This window comes from Sinocyclocheilus anshuiensis, unplaced genomic scaffold (genome assembly GCF_001515605.1).
Source record: "Sinocyclocheilus anshuiensis isolate Anshui unplaced genomic scaffold, SAMN03320099.WGS_v1.1 scaffold210, whole genome shotgun sequence".
Classification (NCBI taxonomy): domain Eukaryota; kingdom Metazoa; phylum Chordata; class Actinopteri; order Cypriniformes; family Cyprinidae; genus Sinocyclocheilus; species Sinocyclocheilus anshuiensis.
This window is the reverse complement of record NW_015547666.1, coordinates 121582-146558: the sequence shown is the minus strand read 5'-3', so window position 1 is coordinate 146558 and position 24977 is coordinate 121582. Positions and strand designations below refer to the sequence as shown.

General features: G+C 37.4%; 1 protein-coding gene across 1 annotated transcript in view; it reads left to right on the top strand.

Moving 5' to 3' along the window:
- The window catches only part of LOC107702558 (talin-1-like), a 104951-nt gene that overhangs the window by 24283 nt on the left and 55691 nt on the right, over positions 1 to 24977 (top strand). Inside the window, exons 2-17 of the mRNA XM_016504915.1 lie at positions 10259 to 10421; positions 12965 to 13062; positions 13591 to 13720; positions 14235 to 14387; positions 14757 to 14899; positions 15284 to 15411; positions 16199 to 16259; positions 16763 to 16867; positions 16956 to 17111; positions 18664 to 18765; positions 20524 to 20600; positions 20754 to 20934; positions 21115 to 21228; positions 22319 to 22427; positions 22567 to 22775; positions 24078 to 24176. Of these exons, the coding sequence (XP_016360401.1) occupies positions 10292 to 10421; positions 12965 to 13062; positions 13591 to 13720; positions 14235 to 14387; positions 14757 to 14899; positions 15284 to 15411; positions 16199 to 16259; positions 16763 to 16867; positions 16956 to 17111; positions 18664 to 18765; positions 20524 to 20600; positions 20754 to 20934; positions 21115 to 21228; positions 22319 to 22427; positions 22567 to 22775; positions 24078 to 24176 (1995 nt within the window). The 5' untranslated portion in view covers positions 10259 to 10291. The remainder of the gene's footprint in view (positions 1 to 10258; positions 10422 to 12964; positions 13063 to 13590; positions 13721 to 14234; positions 14388 to 14756; positions 14900 to 15283; positions 15412 to 16198; positions 16260 to 16762; positions 16868 to 16955; positions 17112 to 18663; positions 18766 to 20523; positions 20601 to 20753; positions 20935 to 21114; positions 21229 to 22318; positions 22428 to 22566; positions 22776 to 24077; positions 24177 to 24977) is intronic.

The window sequence follows — 24977 nt, the reverse complement described above, 5'->3', positions numbered from 1 at the left end:
CCGATACCGATCTTTTTAAAGCCTTCTTTTTATAATTTATAACTATTTATAGTGATACTCCAATCAGGATTTTTAGACATTTATTCAGGGCCTGAATTTCATTTTTGAAAACGGTGGGAATTCCCCTCTTAGGTGACTCTTGTGAGAGGAGAAGCAGCTTTCACACAGGAGTGTGTGAGTGTACTGATCCGTGGCGGTTTACCACAAACACAACATTTATACATTATTTTGATTTCAAATCCAAACATTGTCACTGAACATGCTTTTTCAGCATTGCAATTCTTTTTTTACAGAGTACAGTAATACAATCTTTCACAAACATGTTTAAGCACAATAAATATAAGCAACACATTATTCAATGCTTTTTACTTTTGCATTTACTTCTAGATTTATATAATAAGTTGCTCAAGCAGTTGGCAAAACATTTCAACTACTTTTCTTACGTTATCACAAACTTACCATTGACAGAAATAATCAGTTCTACTGCCTTTCCTTTTGCATATAAATCTTTATTACAAGCAATCCTGCGGTTCATAGTCAAGTCAAGTCAAGTCACCTTTATTTATATAGCGCTTTGATTCAGTGATGTCATCATCCAGCTCAGTTCAGTTCTCTTCCTATAGTGTCTGTGCAGTCAAGTCAACAATGTTGCCAGAAATTGTCCCCAACTAAGCAAGCCAAAGGTGACAGTGGCAAGGAAACTCCATCAGTGACAGAAATGGAGAAAAAAAACCTTGGGAGAAACCAGGCTCAGTTGGGGGGCCAGTTCTCCTCTGGCCAGACAAAACCAGCAGTTCAATTTCAGCATCATTCTAATCCGTGTAAATTTCACTGTGGTTTCTACACTCACTAAGGTCTATTTGTATAATTTCATATACATAATGAATTATTTCATCCATCCATCCATCCTGTGTAGGGTCACAGGGGAGCTGGAGTCTCAGTCCATAGGCGGGGAAACATCCGGGACATTTGTTCAGTCCACCGCAGGCTTGAGTTATTTTAGATAATGTAAATAGAGGCTGGTAAATTAGCTGTAATTGTGAAATGTGTGGCAGTCCAGCGTTGGAATGTGTTATTCTGAGAGGTCGTTGTGGCTGTTATCAGTGGCGGAGAGAGTGACAGCGGGAATATGTTCCTCGCACACATCAGTCTATCGCTTTTCCACAGCTGCTTCTGTTTTGACATGAACAAATACTCCACTACTGACCTCCAGACAAACACATCACTTAGACTATTTATTCATTTAGTAGAACAGTAAAAGACTGAATTCTAAACTAAATTTCAGGACAAACATGGTCAGTACTTCCTTTGTTCAAGGATTTCATTAACACATACAGTATATTAACTCCTGTAAATATTGTATGTGCATAACCTAATTAATATTCATAATCCTTGCTGATTTATGACATCACTGGCTTTAAATTGTCTGAGTGTCTGAGTGTCTCACATTGTCTGTGTGAGCGGAGTGACAGGCTCGCATTGTGCAGCCCTGTACACAGCGTACAGTGATTTCTAGTTTATTGCATTGAGTGCTTCCTTTAATAAGAGGATAAATGTGTGTAGTGAGTGCTAAGTGCTCCTGCTTCACATTAATTTAAGGTGAGGTGATGACCTGCTTAGACTGTTTCTATGGAGATGACAGAATGCAGAATAAATTATAAAAAGACACACAGAAACTTGAAGGTCTTTATGCGAAATAAAGGTTTATAGCTCCAATAGCCTTAAGATACTGTGTAATGTATGACAGAAATACTCCTATTGCCTAATATTGAATAGAATAGAAATAAATTTATACTTCTATTCAGCAAGGATGACAGGATTGATCAAGAATGACAGTAAAAACAGTTACATCACAAATAAATGCTGTTTCTTTCAAATAAATGCTGTTTCGAGTCTGGTATTCATCAAAAAAGTTGAAATATCATAATCGTGCCAGCTTCAGACATGTGATGCTATTAAAAGAGGCATAGACAGAGTTTGTATATGAAGCAACAAAAAAAAACTTCACAACCACAGTTTGTCGTCTTGCTGCTGATTAGGGTTGTGACGGTGAGGAAATTTTCCCACCGGTTAATCGACGTGTGACAACACCAGTAATACCGGTATCACCGCGGGTGCGGGGGCGTTCCCTCTTTTCCTCGCTTTCCTTCGCTTTTAAATAGCTTGTAAAGGCGGTGTGCACATTTTACATTCACTTTCAAATAGTGGCAATTCAGAGTAAAGCAATTGTTCGTTTTTAGTTCATTTGAATTTTCCCTCTTTTCCTCGCTTTCCTTCACTTTTAAATAGCTTAAAAGCGCCGTGCGCATTTTACTTTCACTTTCGAATTAGCGGCAGTTCGCGTCAATTGCTTGAATGCAACAACAAAATACAACATCAAACTCACTTTAGCGTATATATAAAACATAGAACTTTTAATAACAAAACAAATAAAAATACACCATGCTATAGGGCAAGCTATGCCTAATATAAAATAACAAATAACTTACATAAAGTTTAAATGTACAAAACTGGAAACAAGTAAACATGTATAATATATAACCAAATAAATAAGAAACGTAGAACGTTTATTAGCAAAACGAGTAAGAAAGCTTGGAGGCACGGCATACACCTTGATGTCAAATAAAATAAATAAATGACACAAAGTTTAAATAAAGTAAAAAGCAGCAAACAATGTGGAACCAATTAAATAAGAAACGAATGTTTAAAAAAAAAACTTCCAAAATCACCTTAGATAAACAGCAAAAGTCAACAGGCTTTTCAAAATCCAAAATATTGCCAAACAGGCGCTTTTGCATTTCGTTTCGAAACTAAATCATCCGCGATTGTCTTGTCTGTCTCACCCCACTCTTCCTGTCAGTCCGCTCGACTCACTCTCTTCAGTGACGTAACCGGTGTTGCGGCTTAACACCGGTATCACCGTCAGCACCGTCTATCGCGGCAAGCCTACTGCTGATGTACTTTGCATTGCCTTTGACTTTATGCAGCGTTCAAGCTGGCTTATGTAAATGAATCTTTTCTCTAATTCAATAAGTACAGTGTACGTATAATAATTTTTTTCCAGTTTGTTTCCTGTTGCATTGCATATTTGTCATGGCTTGTTACTGCTCTGACTCTTGCAGCATATGTAGTTGTGCGCTGGTGTTTCACACATCTGTCGCTGCAGCGGTCGTTGCACTTTCACACGTGTGGAAACATCAGTATAACGGCTGATGAAGACGTCTGTAACTCTAGCTCAGCGGGTGCTGGGTGTGTGGGACTTTTGCATTCTTCAGTTGGGTCAAGGTCACTGCCTTAAGTACAGGATTCTCTCTGAGGCCGTAAAATAGACTATACCACAACCTCACATTGATTTTGGGCCAGGGTTTTTGTCCACTTGCTTCTTTTCTTTTCTTTTCACTGAGGCCGAAATAGCTCAGTTGGGAGAGCGTTAGACTAAAGATCTAAAGGTCTCTTGTTTTTTTTTTTGGGAAGTCGTGGCCTAATGGTTAGAGAGTCGGACTTGTAACCCAAAGGTTGCGGGTTCGAGTCTCGTACCGGCAGGGATTGAAGGTGGGGGGAGTGAATGTACAGTGCTCTCTTCCACCTTCAATACCACGACTGAGGTGCCCTTGAGCAAGGCACCGAACCCCCAACTGCTCCCCGGGCGCCGCAGCAAAAATGGCTGCCCACTGCTCCGGGTGTGTGTTCACGGTGTGTGTGTGTGTTCACTGCTGTGTGTGTGCACTTTGGATGGGTTAAATGCAGAGCACTAATTCCGAGTACGGGTCACCATACTTGGCCACATGTCACATGTCACTTGTCACTTTTCTCCCTCTAGTGATGGCGGATTTAAATACACTGTATATTAGCCCGTCTATTACTTAGTGCAGTTTTGCCTTTTTATGAAATGAACCCGCATCTGCTCTTTCTTAATGGCATTAAATGACAAATAGCATCAGTACAGCCAAACGTAAATAGCAGGTCTGTTGCTCAGCCGTCACAAACACACCCAGAGGGCTCTTCATTAATAGATTTCCTTGTTCAGCTGTTTCGTTTCCTTCAGTCCAGACACACACGTTGTTCCTGAAATTGAGCTGTAACCTCACAAAAAATTTTTTATAATTAAACCTTATAATCTGTCAAAACTCTTTTGAAAATGCTGATATTATTAGGAAAACTGTCAGACTTGTTTTAGTATTTGTCAATAGATACTTTTGGTAACACTTTAGTATAGGGACCAATTCTCACTATTAACTAGTTGCTTATTAGCATTCCTATTATTAACATATTGGCTGTTTATTAGTGTTTATAAAGCACATATTCTGCATGAGCATATTCTACATCCCTAATACCTAAACTTAACAACTACCTTACTAATTATTAATAAGCAGCTAATTTATTGAAGCAAAAGTCATAGTTAATGGTTTGTTAATAGCATAATTAGACCTTAACCTCCTGGGGTCGACAGTTCCGCCGGCGGAAATTTTTGCAGATTTGAATGATAACAGCGAAAAGAACTAAAATGCTCCTTCATACTTGACCGTACATATAAGAGTAATACAGCATTTAAATCTGTAAAGGGTCTACTTTTATTTGTGTACACTCACAATATCAACAAAACATTGTGCTTTTGCAAAATAAAGAAAATAAACAGGGTGTGCTTTTAGGCGTCTCATTCTCCGCGCATATCTGTTTGAAACGCGTCACTAAAATGAACTGAAACTCAGCGAATATTTGACACACACACATGGGAGATATATCTATAGAAAGCTTAACATGTCTACTTTTAAACGAAGTAAGTCATGACGAAAACAAATATTATGTGACAAAGTAATCAGTGTGAAACCAACGCGATGTCAAGTCTTTGCCGTCGCCCTCATTATCTCTAATGTGACCACGCCCACGCGCCGATCGCGCTTTTGATATTACAATCATCCACGTGAGACACGCACATGTAAACGCCCACATCACAGCAAACAAAGCAGCGAGACTTTTCCTCAAGTTCATCTCGGCTACTTCGCTGCTGGAAGAAGACGCGCTGAGAGAAATAAGCTTTGGATTTTCCTCAGAAGAACGCGCCGGCTTGATATTCAGTGGAGGATATCATTTACACTAGTAAGTCTTGTTTTATTAGCCTACTTGCATTAGCTGTTATTGTGTTACTGTGACATAACTTGTACATATTTTACTAGTTACTTTTTCCAAACCACGATTCCTGACTAAATGTATATTCTAAATAAACTACAAACAAAAAATAGATACATTTCTTTTTTCCTCATTCTTTCTTGTAGCAATTCCCGTCACACACCTGACTGAAAGGCTCATTATGCAGCTCATTATGCAGGCCTTTGTCTTCTCAGGTGTGAATCACAGCATTATGCATGATCATTCACTCCTCCTCGCATTTACCTTTTCTACACAAAAAGTGTCTTAGAAAATTTTAATCAATATATTGTTTTCTGTGAATGAGTGAGTAAGATGATTTTCACATAATTTTGAAGCAAAAACTCTAGACTTCAAGATCCAGTTCTCAAAAGTCTTGTGATCAAATGTTCTGTATGTGTTTTATGGCCTTATTTCAGTGACTTTAAAATTGTAGTTTTTCACTAAGCACGCATAAACGTTGTTTTCTCAAAAACACAATCACATACATACATGCTGCTCACATATTATTGTAGCCCAGTTTGTGCTGATTACAGTGTTATTAAACTTTAGACATTCAAATGTTTGTAAGCAACTGAAAAAAGCACAAATGTCAGGGCATGTCAAAACTTTTCCAGGCCCCAAAACACCCTCGGACCCCAGAGGGTTAAAGTGTGACCATACTTTTTTATAATTAGATAAATAATTATGCCTACATGATAGATTAATCCATCTATCTATTCAGATTAATCCAATGAATCACATTTGTTGAAAAAAGCCTTCAAATAAAGATAATTGGAAGACATTTATTATAAAGAGTGATCAATATATAGTTTGATTTGTTTCCATATCATTGAACATGAGCCTGCCACTGGCCTACAGCAATCAGTCAAACATCAATCAAGTTCATCGGTTGAACTGAAGCAGACCATCCAAAGGACACTGTTTTGCATTCCTTCTGTGCTATATTTTTAATTGTTGATCTATATACGCATGCAGAAAGACAACTTTTCAACACATGCTGTATGAATGGCTACTTCCCTTTTCTTTGTCTGTGCTGCCTGCTACCAGAAAAGATTTTTATCAGTTGCTTTTATCAATGTCATTTTATCACTACAGGCATAAAGCAGTAATATCCACCACTTTGACAATATATTTCAAGACAACTGAAGTCATACTTATTTTTTTATTTTTTGTTGTTGTTTTGTTTAGTTTGTCTGTATGTACAGTTATAGGAGTCATTCTAACAAAATTTGTGTGGTTAAAACGCGAGGCGCAGTGGAATGAAAAAAACCCCGCAAACGTCAAAACTTTAACTTGAGTGGCACATTTTTAGATCATCTCTTGTGTGAGACGCTGCTAAAGATGCCTGACCAAAAGTGAATGTTCTGTCATCATTTACTCGTTCATGTTGTTTAAGTGCTGCTTCGGAAACCAGCGTAAAAGGTACATTTCTGCCACCTACTGGACTGGAGTATAAAGCACTGCAACAATGTCAACCATGTTTTTTCTCCTTGCTATAGGCAAATCCTCTCGCCGCTCTCATAGTCTGTAACACTGTGAAAACAGACAAGTGCAGTGATACAAACAGTCAGACCACTTGGAACATGCCAATCAAATTTGAGGACTGGAACTGTTTTGTATAACTAAATGTTTGTTTTTCCCACCAAAAGTGTAATAACTGTGACTTTGGCACACTTTTAAATCATTGCTGTGTTCATTTCAGTATTCCAACTTTCTCAACAAAAAAGCAACTCAGTAGAGTGAGTTTTGGACGGGACTAATGTGGTTGTCCCGTGAATAGCTTATGGAGGAGGGTTTGAGAAACTTTTCGAAAAGTGTTCTGTTGTGCAATTCCTTTTGGTGACTCTAGTGGCATGGAAATTACGCACATCAGCTTTAACACAGACTAGTCAAGTAGCCTTGTTTTATATGCCCGTAGTGTCTTTATGCTAGGAGTATGTTGTTCTATCAGAATTGCATTGTTTTCTTCCTTAACTTGTTTTGGTTTGGTGGGAGTGTTACACTGGACTATGAAGGGAATGCTGGAAGTATGTGGAGAAGTGTCCCTCCTCAGCGCCTCCCCCAAAACACAGACACACAGCTCGGATCGGGCAGCTGGAATGCTTCCCCAGAGAGAAGACTGTGTACTGATCTCCCAATGAGAGCGCACACACACACACACACACACACACACACACACTCACCCTCCTCAGGAATGTGTGTCCATTCTCTGCACAGCTTATAAACACAGCTGACCTCAACACTGCCGTTCACACTAGATTTGTGACAGTGTTCTTAGGTTAACCTTACAGGAAATTAGCATCTGATAAAGGTTTAAAGGGCAATATAAAGCAATATAAAAGTGAATGAATCAATAAATAAATAAAACAGTTTGTATGTATTATGTGATGTACTGTAGCCTTCACAATCAGGATTTATGGGACTTCTCATCATTAAGGCTCAAAATGACAACATTTACAGCAGCTTTAAATAATTCATTAATAAAAAATAAATGCATTTGTGTCATCTTTGCAGTGAAAATCCATAAAATAGTCGACAAAATATAAAAATCTACAAATATAATTTAAAGGTGATGCACAAATTTTTTTTATAGAAACCTAAATTACATTTTTTATTTATCCAAAAACTAAACAAAAAAAAAGTTTATTTAATAATGAATCAGTTAATCAAAAGTAAAAAATAATTTACCTGCTGTCCTACTGGAGATGTTTGGTGCGTCTGGTGTTCTGTGGCCATGTTTTCTCCAAGAATTTCACCATACATGTCAAGCAGGGATGTTGCGCCTCCGTCGCTCTCGGTGCACGTCTTTTTTAAAGGGGGCTCTGTCTCATTTCTCTCTTTCTCATCACGACTGAAGCAGTTGCCGTGTGTGAACTTATTTCCCTCGTCAGTTCTTTGAAAGGCGCAAGCAGTGTTACTGCATTTTCAATAAGGCCCCACTGGTACGCGCTGAAAGATGCGGGAAGCTCGAATTCTGCCCCATATGCACCAAGTGCTCGCTTCTGTGCTAACAAACTCGACATCATATAAAACGTACTGTTCCAACGTGTCGGAGTGTCTTGTTGCAGCATCTTTTTTGACAGTCCTAGTTCTGTCTGTATCTCTCCAAGTCAGGACATGGCAAGGTGAGAATGTTTGAAATGCCCGACTATCTTTCTCCCTATCGCCATACAGTCGGAAAGTCACAGAAGCGACGATCAAAACCCTAGTGGCCAGCAGCAAGCACGAGAAGTGGTTCAACCAGCGGAAATAATACATAATTTATCGGCTTAAAGATATCGACCTAATTTTGTTATCGGACCGATAACGATAATATAAAAAATAGCATTTATTGGCCGATAACGATATGGCCGCCGATATATCGTGCATCCCTACTCCTATCCCATATTGCTGTTGTTTAGTCTTTGCCAGCATTCCTCTGCTTCACTGAGGTGTTTTCCCAAAGCTGGGGATTTTTTCTTGGGGATGTACAAGAAAGGATATGGAAAAGATAAACACACCAAAAACTTCTGAGTGAACAGTTTGGCTTTTTGAATATTTTTCTTATTTCTTTAATATATAGGCCTAGTGTTTGTCTTTTACTTGACATTGACTTCATGTAGGAGACTCTTGTTTTCTCTCTCTGATGTTCTTTTTGATTGGGATTGTCTGTTGTGGTATCATTGATGTGATTGCATCTTGTTTTGCTCTTGACATACAGACTTTTTTCTTGCAAACAGAGCAGAGGAATTTAAAGTAGTATTAGTGGACTTTCATGTAGGAGTTATCGTGTGAAGGTGTGCTTTTGCCTTACTTGACTGGTATTTAAAATAGATTTTTAAGTAAAAGTGAAAAAGGACGTACTTTGTTCCTTGTTTCTGGTCAAATCTCAGAGTGAAATCCCCCTCTAACAGGGAAGTTCAGCCTCTCTCTGTCTTTTTCTCACGCATAATTGCATCAACAACAGAAAAGTGTGAGAAAACACAATGCATATTTTACATAGCAATGTATTAAACTTGTAAAAAAAAAAATGGTAGTATTTAGTTACTAAACAAAGCAGGATAGTTGGCGCCAATAGCCTCGTGGTTGTGGTTAGCGCTTCCCGTCTCGAGGTCCTTTGCCGATCCCGCTCACCTCTCTCCTCCCAGTAATTTCCTGTCATCTCTCTACTGTCCTATCTCAATAAAAAGGCATAAAAAGCCCATAAAAATAACTTTAAAAAACTGTAACTGTTATTTGATAGTTGTTTAGTGTTACTTTTACGCTGTCCTGCAGTCTGTTTCATAATTCAGTTTTCTGTGATGCTTTAATCAAGAAGTGAACATTGGTCTAAATCGGTGGTTCCCAACCCTGGTCCTGGAGGCACACCAACACAGCACATTTTGCATGTCTCCTTTCTCTGACACACTAATTTCAGGTCTAGAAGCAGAGATTGTCTTACTATAGGGAGATAAGAGGGTCTGTATTACTTACTATTGGAGAAAGCATAACGGCTAACTTGGATCACGTGTGCTGTAATAACCAATCACATTACAGCCTTGACGTCATTGAATTTCAGTCAGAGCTGTGCGACACTCAATCGCTGTTTACGGATCCCATAGGAATGAATGAGAGTGCCGTAAACTGAATCCCACCTGTCACAAAAAGTCAGTGACTTCTCTTATAAAACAGCATTTTTTTCATAGTACAATCCAAAAGTATTGTTTAGTGTAAAACATGTTGAAGATTAGCAGATAGGCTGTCGATTCATTAAATGATAAGCTGTTTCCTCTAAAAAGCTGTAGGGAAGCCTCTCCTCCATTGACATCCATTCAAACAAAATGGATCTCTGGTCTCCTTTCCCACGTACTGCCAGACCGGAAGCGTAGCTCAGTGGTTCCCAACCCTGGTCCTGGAGGCACCCCAACACTGCACATTTTGCATGTCTCCTTTCACTGACGCACCAGTTTCAGGTCTTGGAGGCTCTACTAATGAGCTGATGACCTGAATCAGGTGTGTTTGATTAAGGAGACATGCAAAACGTGCAGTGTTGGGGTGCCTCCAGGACCAGGGTTGGGAACCACTAGTCTAAATCATCAATAATGTTAGCCTGAAAAGAGTGTTGAGAGTTTGTGTGGTGTTTGTTTTGCAGGAGTAGCAGTGGCACAGTCCCGTAGTGTCAGTCATGGTGGCGCTGTCGCTGAAGATCGGGGTGGGGAATGTGGTGAAGACCATGCAGTTCGAGCCCTCTACCATGGTGTACGACGCCTGTCGCATCATCCGGGAGAGAGTTCCAGAAGCACAGCTCGGCCAGCGTGAGTCCGTCACCAGACACTCACAACCCTGAAAAGAAGTGACAAATTCAGACAAAAAGCATTGGAAATTCTCATGTGAATGGCAGTGTTATTAAACATTTGATGGCTGAAATATTCACATCTCATGTCAGATCGATCAACTGTAAAATTTAAAGTACAGTTAGTAACTTATATCAAATTTCCACATAATCAAATTAATAAAAAATAAATTTTTTGATAACACTTTAGTATAGGGACCAATTCTTACTATTATCTAATTGCTAATTAGCATGCCTATTATTAACATATTGGCTGTTTGAAAAGCACATATTCTGCATGCGCATATTCTACATATCTAATCCTACACAATACCTAAACTTAACAACCACCTTACTAACTATTAATAAGCAGCAAATTAGGAGATTATTGAGGCAAAAGTCATAGTTAATGGTTTGTTAATAGCGAGAACTGAACCTTAAAATAAAGTGTGACGAATTATTTTAACATTAATAAAAATACATACTTTGTGACTGACAACTTTTGTAATAGAATACACTTGTTTGAGCACAGTTTGGCCGTTGGTTTACTTCAAATTATTTTCAAGATCTGTTAATTTATCCATTGTCCCTTTCATTATGGCTATAAAGTCATGCAAAATGATATTCAATCTCCACAATATTATTATTGTACAGAGCGCACAAGTACCTGAGAAAATCATTGAGCTGAATCCTCCATCACTCATCACACATCTCCATCGCGGCTCGTTAAGACAAAAACTGATTAACTGGGAAACGATAACTTTCATCACATACTGTGCCATCGCGTCACATCTGATATCCATAGACGTTTTTTGGTTTTAGTTAAATTGCACATACATTTTTTTTTATCAGACTTTTAATCAGATCAGTAAAAAATCAGTTTGTCATTCACTGTTTGTCTTCCTCTATCCCACATTTAATAACTTCTCCTACATTTCATAAAAAACTTAATACATAGCCTACAGCTGTCATGGGCAGCAACACTAGTCAAATTATCCATATTTGGCTAAAATCCCAACATAATATCTCTGATTTTGGTTTCCCTTTTTAGCATTTGTTCCACCCAAATTTGCTTCCTTTCAAAGAGTAAAGAGAGAAAAAAATACCAGAGAAGCCAAAACATACCACAGAAATCAAGTGTAAATCTAGTTTGTTCTGCGGCGCTATAATGGGCCTGTATCAGGGTGCGGCTGGGTCCCAGCTGTTATGTAATAGTCCTCAGTACTGCTCTACATACTTGTCTTAACCTGTGAGTCATTCGTCTGTTTGACAGACTGCTTTCGTCCAAACTCAACAGCTTATGTGGAATGTGTAGTGGTCTTAAATAGCTCGTCTGTCAGTGTTGCCGCATTACATTTGGAGGACACTATCTAATCCCTCAGAGGAAAAAGCTCAAATTCTTTCCTGGCATCACCAATGAAAATTATAAGTAAATTTAAGTAAGTAAGATTATTTGAAGTAAAACAATTCATATTTTCTAACTTGACCTAATCACTTAAGGAAGAAAATCAAAGTTTTTGGAAGCCAAACAGTGTCTCTAGTGCTTGAAACTGGCGACAGTAGTTGTTTTTTAAATCCAAAACGTAATTTATGCAGGGCTCAGCGATAAGGATTTTTTTTCTACGAGCCCAGTTGGAACAGTGGCTCTGCCACAAAATAAAAACAAGTAATTGTTTTCATTGTTTTGTAACCTTGTTTTCTAATAAATAAGATTGTTATGACTAAAACTTTAGATACCTGGGAAATTTTACAGTTCTTGTTTCCTTACCACAGCAACAATTAGTGGTTCAAACATTATTAAAGACAAGTAAACCGTAATAAGAACAAATAATCACGTTTCACGACAGTAACTCTAAAAAACGAAGTAAGTAGCTCAAATAAATACAGTAAAACAAAGATGCAAATAAAATAAACATTTGGTGTGTGTGCACAGAAAACCGCTCATCAGACAGCCGGCGAAATCTGAATTGAGTTTGTTTTCCACATCATCTTGTGTTATTCTTTAAAGGTGACATATCATGAAAATCTGACTTTTCCAGGTTTTAAGTGCTATAATCAGGTCCCCGGTGCATCTACCAACCAAGGAAACGTGAAAAAGATTAACCCAGTAACTTACCAGCTCTAATGCCACGGCGAAAGTTTGAGTGTTCTGTATTTGGCTGCACAGACGAGCACAGAACACTATTTAGAGTCCCAGCCTCAGAGGAGACAACAGAGCAGTGGATTTATTGATTTATTTACTGTATATTGCTGCTGCCACACAGATCTAAAATGAACATGCGATTTATTTCCCAGCTGTTTACCTTCACAGACATAACCGACTGTTTTTGTAACTCATGTGTTTTTAACGTAAACTTGTGTGTGAATGAGAACTTAGTTTAATACTCACATGCTGTGACAGCCGCTTTCTGTTCAAATTCAGTAAATTATGGGAAATGTTCAGTCAATGCACCTTCTGATTTTGACAGTCTTATCAGGTTGTAAGATGCAATCTGACCGCCCACTAACTCTGCTGTCTTCTTGCAGCCAGTGACTATGGCCTCTTCCTGTCAGATGAGGACCCAAAGAAAGGTATTTGGCTGGAAGCAGGCAAAGCCCTGGACTACTACATGCTGAGAAATGGGGTGAGTCTAGAATATTTCAAATAAAACATAAAGTAAAGTAATTCAATTAAAATATTAAATAGAATAATGCTCATTGTGAGTGCACTGTTTATAAAATGTTTACTTCTCTAGTAATCACAAATGAGTGGAAAATCATAAAAAATCAAAGGTGTGGAATTCATGCCCATTGTTTCTATATTTTCACTGGGATTGTTTTCAGGAAAATGACATTTTAAATGTATTTGAAATAAGTCCATGCACATCTAAGCATCTGTAACTGGTAAAGCATGGATCTACCAAAACCATGTTCAAGTGTTGATTGCCAGTGTACTTACTGATAAAATGTAACTGTAAATTACTTTGTAGCATCTGTCAAATGAAAAAATGTAAATGCCAACATTATTTGTAAAATCAGTGTTATATTAAAATTATATAAACGTGATAGTGTCCTTAAAAACTGACACTTATTTAAGATACAGCAGATAACACTAGTGAACATAATTTGCTGAGATTTATAAAGGATTTTTCATAAGAACATGCATTTTTTAGGACACTCTGGAGTACAAAAAGAAACAGAGACCCCTGAAGATCCGCATGTTGGATGGAACTGTTAAAACAGTCATGGTGGATGACTCAAAAATCGTCAGTGACATGCTAATGACCATCTGTGCAAGAATAGGTAAGTTAGTATCCATATGAGGAGCGAGAACTCCATTTTGCCTGCTTTTTAGTAATTTCTAGGCCAGATCTCTCTTGTTTTATATTATACATGGATAACAGGTCTTTCCAAGTCAGTTGGATTAGCTCACTGTGCTCACTGAGTGCTCTCAGCATTGAGGTACCACAGGGTTCAGTGATCGGACCGCTGTTTTTCTCTATCTACATCGTACCACATGGGATAGTCATCCAGTCACATGGGCCGTTTTCACTTAGTATGAAGATATTTTTTGGTGATCCAATAAGAAGTGGTTAGTGTTAAATATAGGTGGAAACAGGGTCTAAAACATTTTGTGATCAGATTACTAAAACTATATTTGGATGTAGTCAGTAGCACTTAAGATTATGAATGGAGGTCTGCAACAATACTTAATGGTGGTCTGTAAAAATTATATTTAGAGGTTTAATTGAACTGTTATGACTCTTGAGGAGCAGTTTGAATGCAATGAGAGAGTAAAACACTTCTGGTTTCTCAGGCATCACAAACTATGACGAGTACTCGCTGGTGCGTGACGTGGGAGAGGAAAAGAAGGAAGAGACCATGGGGACACTGAAAAGAGACAAGACCCTCCTGAGGGATGACAAAAAAATGGAGAAACTCAAACAGAAACTTCACACAGATGATGAGTGTATGTCGCTTCCTGCTTACCATGAATAAAATAAACATTGATGCATGTTGTTTGCTATTTTAGCAGGACTTCAAAACAATACATACAGTGTATTCTCAACCTGTTCACTGAAGGGAATTTCATAATGACAAAATGCATATTCTCATGTATTCTAGATTCTTGTTGACTGAATTTCTTTACACTGCGCTCTGGCTAATCCATTAAAAAAATACATATAATTACATTTTTGGATTTGAAAAGAAATTTTAAGATTCAGGTTTTTAAGATAATGAGAAATGAAAATTCAGTCAAGTGTTTCCAAGCTTTTACATGTGGATGATATTTTGGAATCTAGTTGAATTTACTGATGTCAGAGCTGCATTTCAACAGTGAATTGGTTGGATCATGGGCGGACGCTGCGAGAGCAGGGTGTGGAGGAGTCTGAGATGCTGCTTCTCAGAAGAAAGTTCTTCTACTCGGACCAGAATGTGGATTCCAGGGACCCAGTACAGCTCAACCTGCTCTATGTGCAGGTAAACACCACAGAACATCACATTTACATCATAATCATGTCCTAATGTCATTTGTAAAGTAAACTGAATGATATCTCTCTAGTTTTTGTCCTTAGTGGCAAAGCATTCTGTCAGTTATTTCTGTGGCATTTATATGGGGGAAGCTACTGTACACTCACTTCAAAATCTCATTGGTCTAAAATCACAGTCTACATAACTGTATGTTAAACATTGAAAATGGTCTGGTTGGCTGTAATTGTGATGCTTTGTGCATCGTTTCACTTTTAGTGTAGACAAGTTACTTCTTGCTAGAAATGTATGATGCAGTGTCTGCATAGTTATATCAGGTTGTTGCTAATTTTGTTCAAATTCAATTGCATTTACGTACTGTATGTTGTATCCCAGGCCCGTGATGACATCCTGAACGGCTCCCACCCTGTCTCCTTTGATAAGGCCTGTGAGTTTGCCGGATATCAGTGCCAGATCCAGTTCGGAGACCACAATGAGTTGAAACACAAACCAGGATTCCTTGAGTGAGCTCAACACATTTCTTTTTATCCTTGCCTTAACTGTATCTGTGAGTGTACTGCTTTAGTTGCATAGAAACTTCTTTATTTGGGTTGTTAATTAATTAAAATGTTTAATCACAATTTAACCACCTAATTATGTGGTAGTTAATGCCATCAGAGCCTTCAAAACCAACAGATTCTGCATTTCTCAAACTGCGTGAGAACAGAAATGCAAACACTGAACTCAAATTTACAATAACATCATTTGTTTAAGTTTACACTCATGGTTATGTTTACTGTTAGGTTCGAGTAAGTTAAAAGTACAGGCAGTTTCGGCTCGATCAATCAATTCTTAAAATATTGGTTTATTTGCATAAAATCTTTCTTTAGTTTTTTTGCTTTTTCTAATCATATTTTCATAAACAGTAGTAGTAATAGTTTAGCCATGGCGGCTGTTATGTCTTGTCTTTTATGTTATGTCATGTCTTGTCTGTTAATTTCATCAGGAACAGAGTTGATGAGATTACCTCTGTTTCTATGAATAGTAACCATGTTTCATGTATGCATGATATTTCACATGTCAGGTTTTTGACTAAATTACATGCAGTACAAACAGAAAACGTGACTTTTGTTAAACTTCCAGCACTATTATTAATCAGCCATAACTGTACTGGAGTTGTAAAATCATGATCTTGTTTTTATACATCAGTTCCCAGCACAAGCTACTGCTATTCACCAGTCCAGATTGCTTTCATTCTCAAAATATTAATGAAAATAAAACTAATTCTTGATTCATGTCTGTCTCATCCAGTTTGAAAGAATTCTTGCCCAAAGAGTACATCAAGAACAAGGGCGAGAAAAAGATCTTCCAGGTGAGGTTATGCAGGTTATGTGTAATTTATTATTTTTTCATTTACATACATTTACATTTACATTGTCATTTAGCACACGCTTTTATCCAAAGTGGCTTACAAATGAGGACAATGGAAGCAATCAAAACCAACAAAAGAGCAATGATATGCAAGTGCTATGACAAGTCTCAGTTAGCTTAATGCAGTACACGTAGCAAGGGTTTTTTATTTATTTTAAAAATTAAAATTTTTAACCTAAATTTTAATCATTTTTATAATTATATAATAAATAAATAAAAAGAAAACAGATAGAATAGATAACGAATAGAGCAAGCTAGTGTTAGAGGCCTTTTTTGTTTTTTTGTTACTTGTATAATAAATAAAAAGAAAACAAATAGAATACAAAATATAATTTTTTTTAAAAGCATAGAATTAGAATAGAGAGTGCATTTTTCGTACCCATGTTAGGCGCAGCACTATGCGCTATATGAATTTTAATTTAATGATAAACTTGTCTCTTTAAGGCACACAAAAACTGCCAAAACATGACAGAGATTGAGGCCAAAGTCAGCTACGTCAAACTGGCCAGATCTCTGAAAACCTATGGAGTGTCCTTCTTCTTAGTCAAGGTAAAGATCTCACGCCTTATCTGAGCTCTAATATTAATAAATGGCTCCTGCTTTCTTGTGTTAATGCTAATGTTTATTCTCTTTACAGGAAAAAATGAAAGGAAAGAATAAGCTTGTTCCGCGTTTGTTGGGCATCACTAAAGAGTGTGTGATGAGAGTGGATGAGAAGACCAAAGAGGTGATTCAGGAGTGGAGTCTGACCAACATCAAACGCTGGGCCGCTTCTCCCAAGAGCTTCACGCTGGTACCAACACACTCCTCTAAACACACACACTGTGTTCTGATAATAACTCACACTTGACACTGTGGATATGATGTGTGCTAAGGGTGTTTCACAGCTCTGTGGTCACCGTTTCGGTTTGATTTGGTCCATTTTGGTGAAAATTAGGATTGTTTAGGTTAACAATATAATAATATAATTCACCCTAAAATGAAAATTCTGTCATTTTTCATAAAATTTCGTCATTTATGTCCATCCTTTGAAAATCTACAAGACCAAAATATTTAATGTTCCAAAAAGTACAAAAAGAAGTCATAAAAATTCTGAAGATGAACCAAAGTCTTTGGAATGACAAGACGGTGTGTAAACAACTTCACCCCAGTACTTATGTTTGTTTTTCAAGCCAGCCTTTGTGCAGAGCATGCTGTCCTCTAATAGTTTTGTGATGATCCTTTGGCAGTGAGTTTATTACTATTACGATGACTTTGTTACTTAATTTTTACCTTATGATTCAGATTAGTGTCCACAGGAAGTTTGATTCACATTATTTTTTTAGCTCTGACATCAAGGGCACAATTATACACAATCATTATATATTATGTGAGTTATGAAGTTTGTGTATCAGAGATAGGTTAAACTGGCTGTTTCTAACAGGAAAAATGTATTATTATTTTTTTTTTGGAAAAGAACAGAACATCCTCTAACAACAGATTCCCAAACTTTTGTCAGCTGAGCCTCTTTGAACTAAAATATTAACTTTTAAATATCTTTTGAGATTTACAGTTAATATTTCAATAATCTAACAATACATTTACATGTTTATGGTTCTCTGGGTTAATGGGCACAAGATATACAGGTGAACACAATATTTTGTGTTTTTATTAAGTGATGTATTTTTATTTTAAATGCATTTATTTTAATTGTACATTTTTATGATTTAATTCAGTATTAGCTTTTCATCAACTGACAAACCTCTTTCAGTTCCCTCACTAATCCCAGTTTAGGAAACGAATAATGCCCGATAATATTTTCAGACACATGCAGGAATGTTAAAGCTGCGACAGACAAAATCAGTTCCTGTTTCTTGTAATAGACTGAAGCAGTTATCAATGCTGAACATTGTTTATGCATCACGAAGCACAGCAGTAATTCAGTATTTAGACTGGCTGCAGACTTATTGATTACATTAAATGAATTATTTCCGTCCTCCAGCTCTCTGTTACTACACACTCAGACACACTCAATACATTTTGCTTTTTTTCTTGCTGCACAGAATTCTCAAACATTGTGAATTAGAGTGGACCTATTCCATTCCTGCTATGTAATTTCACCGTGAAATTAAAAATGTATTAAAAATTTAATTTTTTCTAAACCTAAGAAAATATTTGCTCATTTTATACAGCCTAATGTATGAATGCGCAATTCACTGTTCAATAACAATGGCAGCACCAAGTTAATTAATCATCCAAACTATTGTTTTACTGTTTAGTGTTTTATAGGTTGCTGTATTATTTACACAGTTGTTATTTTTGTTGCAAGTAAGTGTGATGTCATATGTTTAAACTCCCTTCTTCAGGACTTTGGAGACTATCAGGATGGTTACTACTCTGTTCAGACCACTGAAGGAGAGCAGATTGCGCAACTCATCGCTGGTTACATCGACATCATTCTCAAAAAGGTAACATGCCATGACCAATCTCATTGTTAAACTTTAATAAATCATGTGAAGTCTGACGACTTATTTTTAATTTCACATATTGTTGGACTCACAAGACTAGATTCACCCTCAGAAAGGAATGCATTCAGGTTACAAATCATATATTTACACACAAATCTGGAAACTGGCTGTCATTAGGCAGCTTTTCGGAATAAGGGCACATAGGTTTTTGCACAAGTTGACACAATACCAGATTAATACAAAGAGTGCTTTTAAGGAAAAAAATATTAACTGGATTTGATCAAGTGTACATGTTTTCCTAAATTTTCTTTAGTGTTTTTATGCAACCATTTGCGGAGACTGATGCATCATTATTTAAAAAAAAATGTCCATGATGGACTATTATTGTGCAATTAACTATTTTAGTTGTGCAACAAACTCCTTAAGAAATCTCTGACGACACCTTTTCAATTACTTCTAAGCATTTATTCAAGTCAAGTCAAATTTATTTGTCTAGTGCTTTTCACAATACGTTATTCATGATGTTAATATTTATAGCATCTTAGCAGATTAGAGTTGTGTAATATAGATTAATGCGATCATACAGGCAATCAGGGTTTAGAAATTATTAGTTTATATAGAGATAACAGTATATATTGGCCTACGTGTTTGATATACATATATATATATATATATATATATATATATATATATATATATCAATCTTTAAATATCTTTACATATAGAGCTATGCGATAATACAGTTTACATTTTGTAATGATATACATAATCACGCAGCCGAGATTTGCAACATAGTATGTGTTACGTGAGTGTACTGTATTTATGCAGGTAAAGTATTATGTACTATATATCAAACTTGTAATATATTGCTGGATGATGATATAGTTTACAGTTTTCAGTGATATAACAATCAAGCAGTTGACATTTGCTAATGCATACTGCTTAATGTGAGTGTATGCATTTAGGTAAGGTTGGATTTACTTATAATATTTGTATAAGTTGTTATTAATTATTAATGTGTGAATTATTTGTTATGTGGTGACATTAGCCAGGTTTCCATCCAAAGTTTCCATCCCAAGTCAAAAACCACCTCAAGCGAGAGTAAAAACGTATTTTTTAATAATTTATTTTTATTCGAAATTTGGCGTTTCCATCACTCGTTTCTCATGCGATACTTCAAAATGCGCATTAAAATAGGGTGATGGAAACAAAGCTATTGACACAAGCGGTGGTGCATTGATTTACATGTCTCTACCTGTATAAGTGGGCATTTCCTAGACAGAATGAACTGCTTTGTGGACCAGACTTTGTCGTTACAAAGGTTTGGCTCTGCAAGTCTTCTGCTGATCACACATAATCATACATAATCTGCTACTGCAGGTACTCTTTTGAAAACACAGGGATTTTGCAATGGGCAGCACTCCCTGACATGAGCACACTTCACAACCATCACGCTCCTAGTTTCACAATAACCCCGTGACCTAGAGTGGTCAGAGTTGCAACTTGGTTGAAGGATTGATGGAGTTCAGTTATTAAGCAGATCTTTTTCTCATCATATCGGTCTAATTTTTAATGGTTGTGTAATGGGTCTTTGTGAAATTGCTGCTGCTGGTTCTCTGCGGTGTGAGGAATTCCTCAACAAACCTTCATGTTTGACCAGTCTAGAGAAAGACACAGTCTGCTCTAAAAAAACATTAAGGTCCTGCTCTCAAGTATCTTTCGCCAGCTCACTGTGTCTGAAAACCTCTTTATCTGCAGAAAAAGAGTAAAGATCACTTCGGCCTGGAAGGCGACGAGGAATCAACCATGCTGGAGGACTCGGTATCTCCCAAAAAGTGAGCGTCTTTTCATAGTTCATCACGTACTAGTGTGTTTGAAAGTAGTATGGTGTTGCTCCATGCGCTTACATATGTCACACATCGTTTCCTGTTATAAGTCTGAGTTACGGCATTCGATCTAATGGTAACCTGTGATGTATTATGCTCCAGGTCAACAGTTCTCCAGCAGCAGTTTAATAAGGTCGGGAAGGTGGAGACGGGCTCTGTCGCTCTGCCGGCCATCATCCGCTCTGGTGCCGGAGGTCCGGAGAGCTTCCAGATGGGCTCCATGCCACAGGCCAAACAGCACATCACCAGCGGACAGATGCACCGAGGACACATGCCCCCTCTGGTCAGATACTGTATACACACGCACAAACACTACAGGAACGACCACTGAATGTGTTCTGAAGGGTGGGCTCTGCTCTTGATGTGAATATGAGACATGTCTATGTAATTGTAGTCACTCTACCTGTCAGTGCTGTTTGTTTGGGCCGTACTGTGAGCTGTCTGTGTTCTCTGTATCTTGCAGACATCAGCTCAGCAGGCTTTGACCGGCACCATTAACTCCAGTATGCAGGCGGTGCAGGCAGTTCAGGCCTCTCTCGATGAGTTCGACGCGCTGCCTCCACTGGGCACTGATGCGGTGAGATGCATTATTCATATAAATGTAACTTTTAATTGCCTCAGGCACTTTTCAAATGTGCAGTATTTTTTTACCCGTGTTCTGTTTGGGTCATTTTTGACCTGGGTGAAAAATAAAAATCTCAAGTTTGTTTGTTTTGTTTAGTTTTTTTTGTTTTTTTCAAAATGCCTTTGGCTTCTCTGCAACATTGTTCCAAAAAAATATATATATTATATTATATAATGTTGTGTATTTATGGAATTATAAAAATGATCCAGCAGAAACCCAAGCAGCATGACAGATGTCACTACTTGCTTCTCCCAGCAATTGTTTTTCAGTTGACATTTGCATAAATGTGACCATTTCTCAAATGCTCCATGCAAACCATAAGATTGAGAAAATATCTAAATTAGCATATACTAAATTTCATGTACATAATTAATAGGATAGTGCTGTATTTTTTTATTATTATTATTGAAGTCGAGTCTTTTTTGAACTGAGCATATAGGTGCATTTTTTTATTTAAATTTTCTTCTTTCTTTTTCCTGGAGGTAAAAATATTTGGTCTTTTTTATATGGGACTGACAGCAGTAACACTTTAGATCGGGCACACTATTCACTATTAACTAGTTGCTTATTAGCATGCATATTACTAGCATATTGGCTGTTTATTAGTACTTATAAAGCACATATTAATGTCTTCTTCTGAATGACCATATTTTAGATCTCTGAACCTACCCAATACCTAACGTAACAACTATAACAACTACCTTACTTGCTATAATTAAGCAGCAAATTAGGAGTTTACAGAGTGAACATGTGTTCCCTAATCTAAAGTGTTACTGAAACATGTGCCATTTATATTGACATTTCAACTTTGATAGGGTTCAGAAATTATATTAAAAGGAGATTCTGATTAAATGGTGTGGGACTGACCAAAAGAAAAAGTGTGGACAAGATTTATCCAATGCAGTCTAGAAGACAATAGACTGCATATAATGTGTGGAAAGAGACATATTTCTGACATGCTACTGTAATCTGCTGTAGTGATGAATGTATATCATGTGCTCAGTACAGTATTGAGCATCCTCTCTCTCTCTCTGATGTTTAGGCCTCTCAAGCATGGAGAAAGAACAAAATGGACGAGTCCAAACACGAGATTCACTCTCAGGTGGATGCCATCACTGCGGGAACTGCCTCCATGGTCAATCTGACTGCAGGTGACACTCATCGTCACTAGCTGACGACTCTTTATCAAAACTAAAAACATCAGCTAGTGGGACGCTGGATATATGTCATCCTTCCCACATAGTTTGGTAATGTGGTAAAATGTAGTTTGTCCCTGAACGTGTCTGTCAGGTGACCCAGCAGAGACGGATTACACCGCTGTGGGCTGTGCTGTCACCACCATCTCCTCCAACCTGACCGAGATGTCTAAGGGTGTCAAACTGCTGGCGGCGCTGATGGAGGACGAGGGAGGAAATGGCCAACAGCTTCTGGGTGCTGCCAAGAGCCTGGCGTGTGCTGTGTCTGAGATGCTCAAGACCGCTCAGCCCACCAGTACTGAGGTATCACCTGAGTGTTTGCAGTACAAACATGCGATTGAGAATGTGCCAAACAGTTGATGTGGTTCATTCATCGGTGTGTTTGTAGTGGAGTTGTAAGGAATTTAGCGGTTGTGTTTAAAGGAATACGCCACTTCCAGAATAAACATTTCCTGATAGTTTACTCACCCCCATGTCATTCAAGATACTCGTGTCTTTCTTTCTTGAGTCGCAAAGAAATTGTTTTTTGAGGAAAACATTCCAATATTGAAGGTTAAAAATGCAGTTTCAGGGAAACTCAGCCGAGAAATAAGGGTCTTTATCTAGCGAAACGATTGGTTATTTTCTAAAAAAAAAAATTAACATTTCTATACTTTTTAACCTCAAATGCTGCCCATCTTGTCTAGCTCTGCGATGCGCATGCGTACTCCGCTTCAAGACAGTTAGTGTCTGTCTAAAAACTCCCATCTCATTTTCTCCTCCAACTTCAAAATCGTCCTACATCGCTGTTGTACCTTTTTTTTTTTTGTATAAGGCGTTTGATCTTCTTTGCATGTTCACTTTGCAAACACTGGGTCGGTGCTTCTGCAGCAGTGTAGGGCGATTTTGAAGTTGGAGGAGAAAATGAGATGGGAGTTTTTCGACCTGGCTCCCTTACAGTTTTTTGGAAGAAATCAAAGCTTAAAACCTAAACAAACGCTTCCAATCAAAAGATTGGGGTCAATAAGATAAGATTTTTTTTTATGTTTATGAAAGACATCTCTTAGGCTCACCAAGCCCGCATTTATTTTATTTGAAACAAGGTAAAAACTAATATTGTGAAATATCATTACAATTTAAAATAACTGTTTTCTATTGGAGTATATTTTGAAGTGTAATTTATTCCTGTGACGCAGCGCTGAATTTTCAGCATCATTACTCCAGTCTTCAGTGTCACTTGATCCTTCAGAAATCATTATTATCAATGTTGAAAGCATTTTTGCTGCTTAATATTTTTGTTGAAACCATGATTAATTCTTGTCAGGATTCTTTGATGAAGTTTAAATGAACAGAATTTTTTTGAAATCGAAATATTTTGTAACATAAATGTCACTCTCTCTTTTGATCACTTTAATGAATCCTTGCAGAATAAATTAATTGCTTTCAATAAAATCTTGCCGAACCCAAACCTTTGAATAGTAGTGTAGCTAAAACTTGAACACTATTTTTTTGCTGCCGTGCAAGCACTGCTGTGTCCTCTCTGTAAATCTAGATGTTATGAGCAAATACTGCTTTAATGTTGCCTTTGCTGTTATGATATGTTAATATTGCTGTGTGTGTCTTCAGCCGCGACAGAACCTCCTGCAGGCAGCGGGTAGTGTGGGTCAGGCCAGCGGTGAACTCCTGCAGCAGATCGGAGAGTCCGATGCGGATCAGCACTTCCAGGTGTGACACACACACACACACACACACACTGACGCTGGGACTGTAACGCATTAACCTGTGTTCTCATCAGTCTGTAGGTACAGCAGCGTTCACACACTCCAGACGGACACGCTATAGTCAGATGCTGGTAACAACACATAGAAAGAACAATTCATATTCACCAGCCAATCATACTAATGAAACAGTGATCATTATAAAATCAGTTATTTAATGATCACAGTTTGCCCTGGATTATAATGGAAATCATATAGTCATACAGCCATCCTGTCATAACTGTAGTATGTAAGATCACGGTGTGGTGACGGGTCTCTATATTCTCATCCATATCCACTGGAAATCAATCTTTTCATTATCCACACTGTTTCTCTGCATGATAGATTTCATCATTTAATTATATCATAATTCTCAAAATTCTGAACTTTTTGTGTATACAGACCTGTAACTATCAGTAATGAATTGGTGGTTTTTCTGTGTTGAAACGTTTCAAAGAGCTCAAACCTTTTTTAATATGTAAAAGCGTTTAGTTCGCATTTAAGAGCTTAAGACAGCCACTGTAAAATTTTTCTAATAATTATCAGTTACTGTTACTACCGGAAAACAGCGATAATTTTTAGTAATTATTTTTGTGATCATTGGCACAATATTGGAACAATATTGGAAAAAAACCTGACATTACTATATGTATATTTATACGTATATTGCAATATGAAAAAAACACAGGAATTTTAGATTACTAATAGATAATAGAGTACTAGCTATATTTGGAAATAATTGATCATTCTAGAAGTATTGGGATGATTT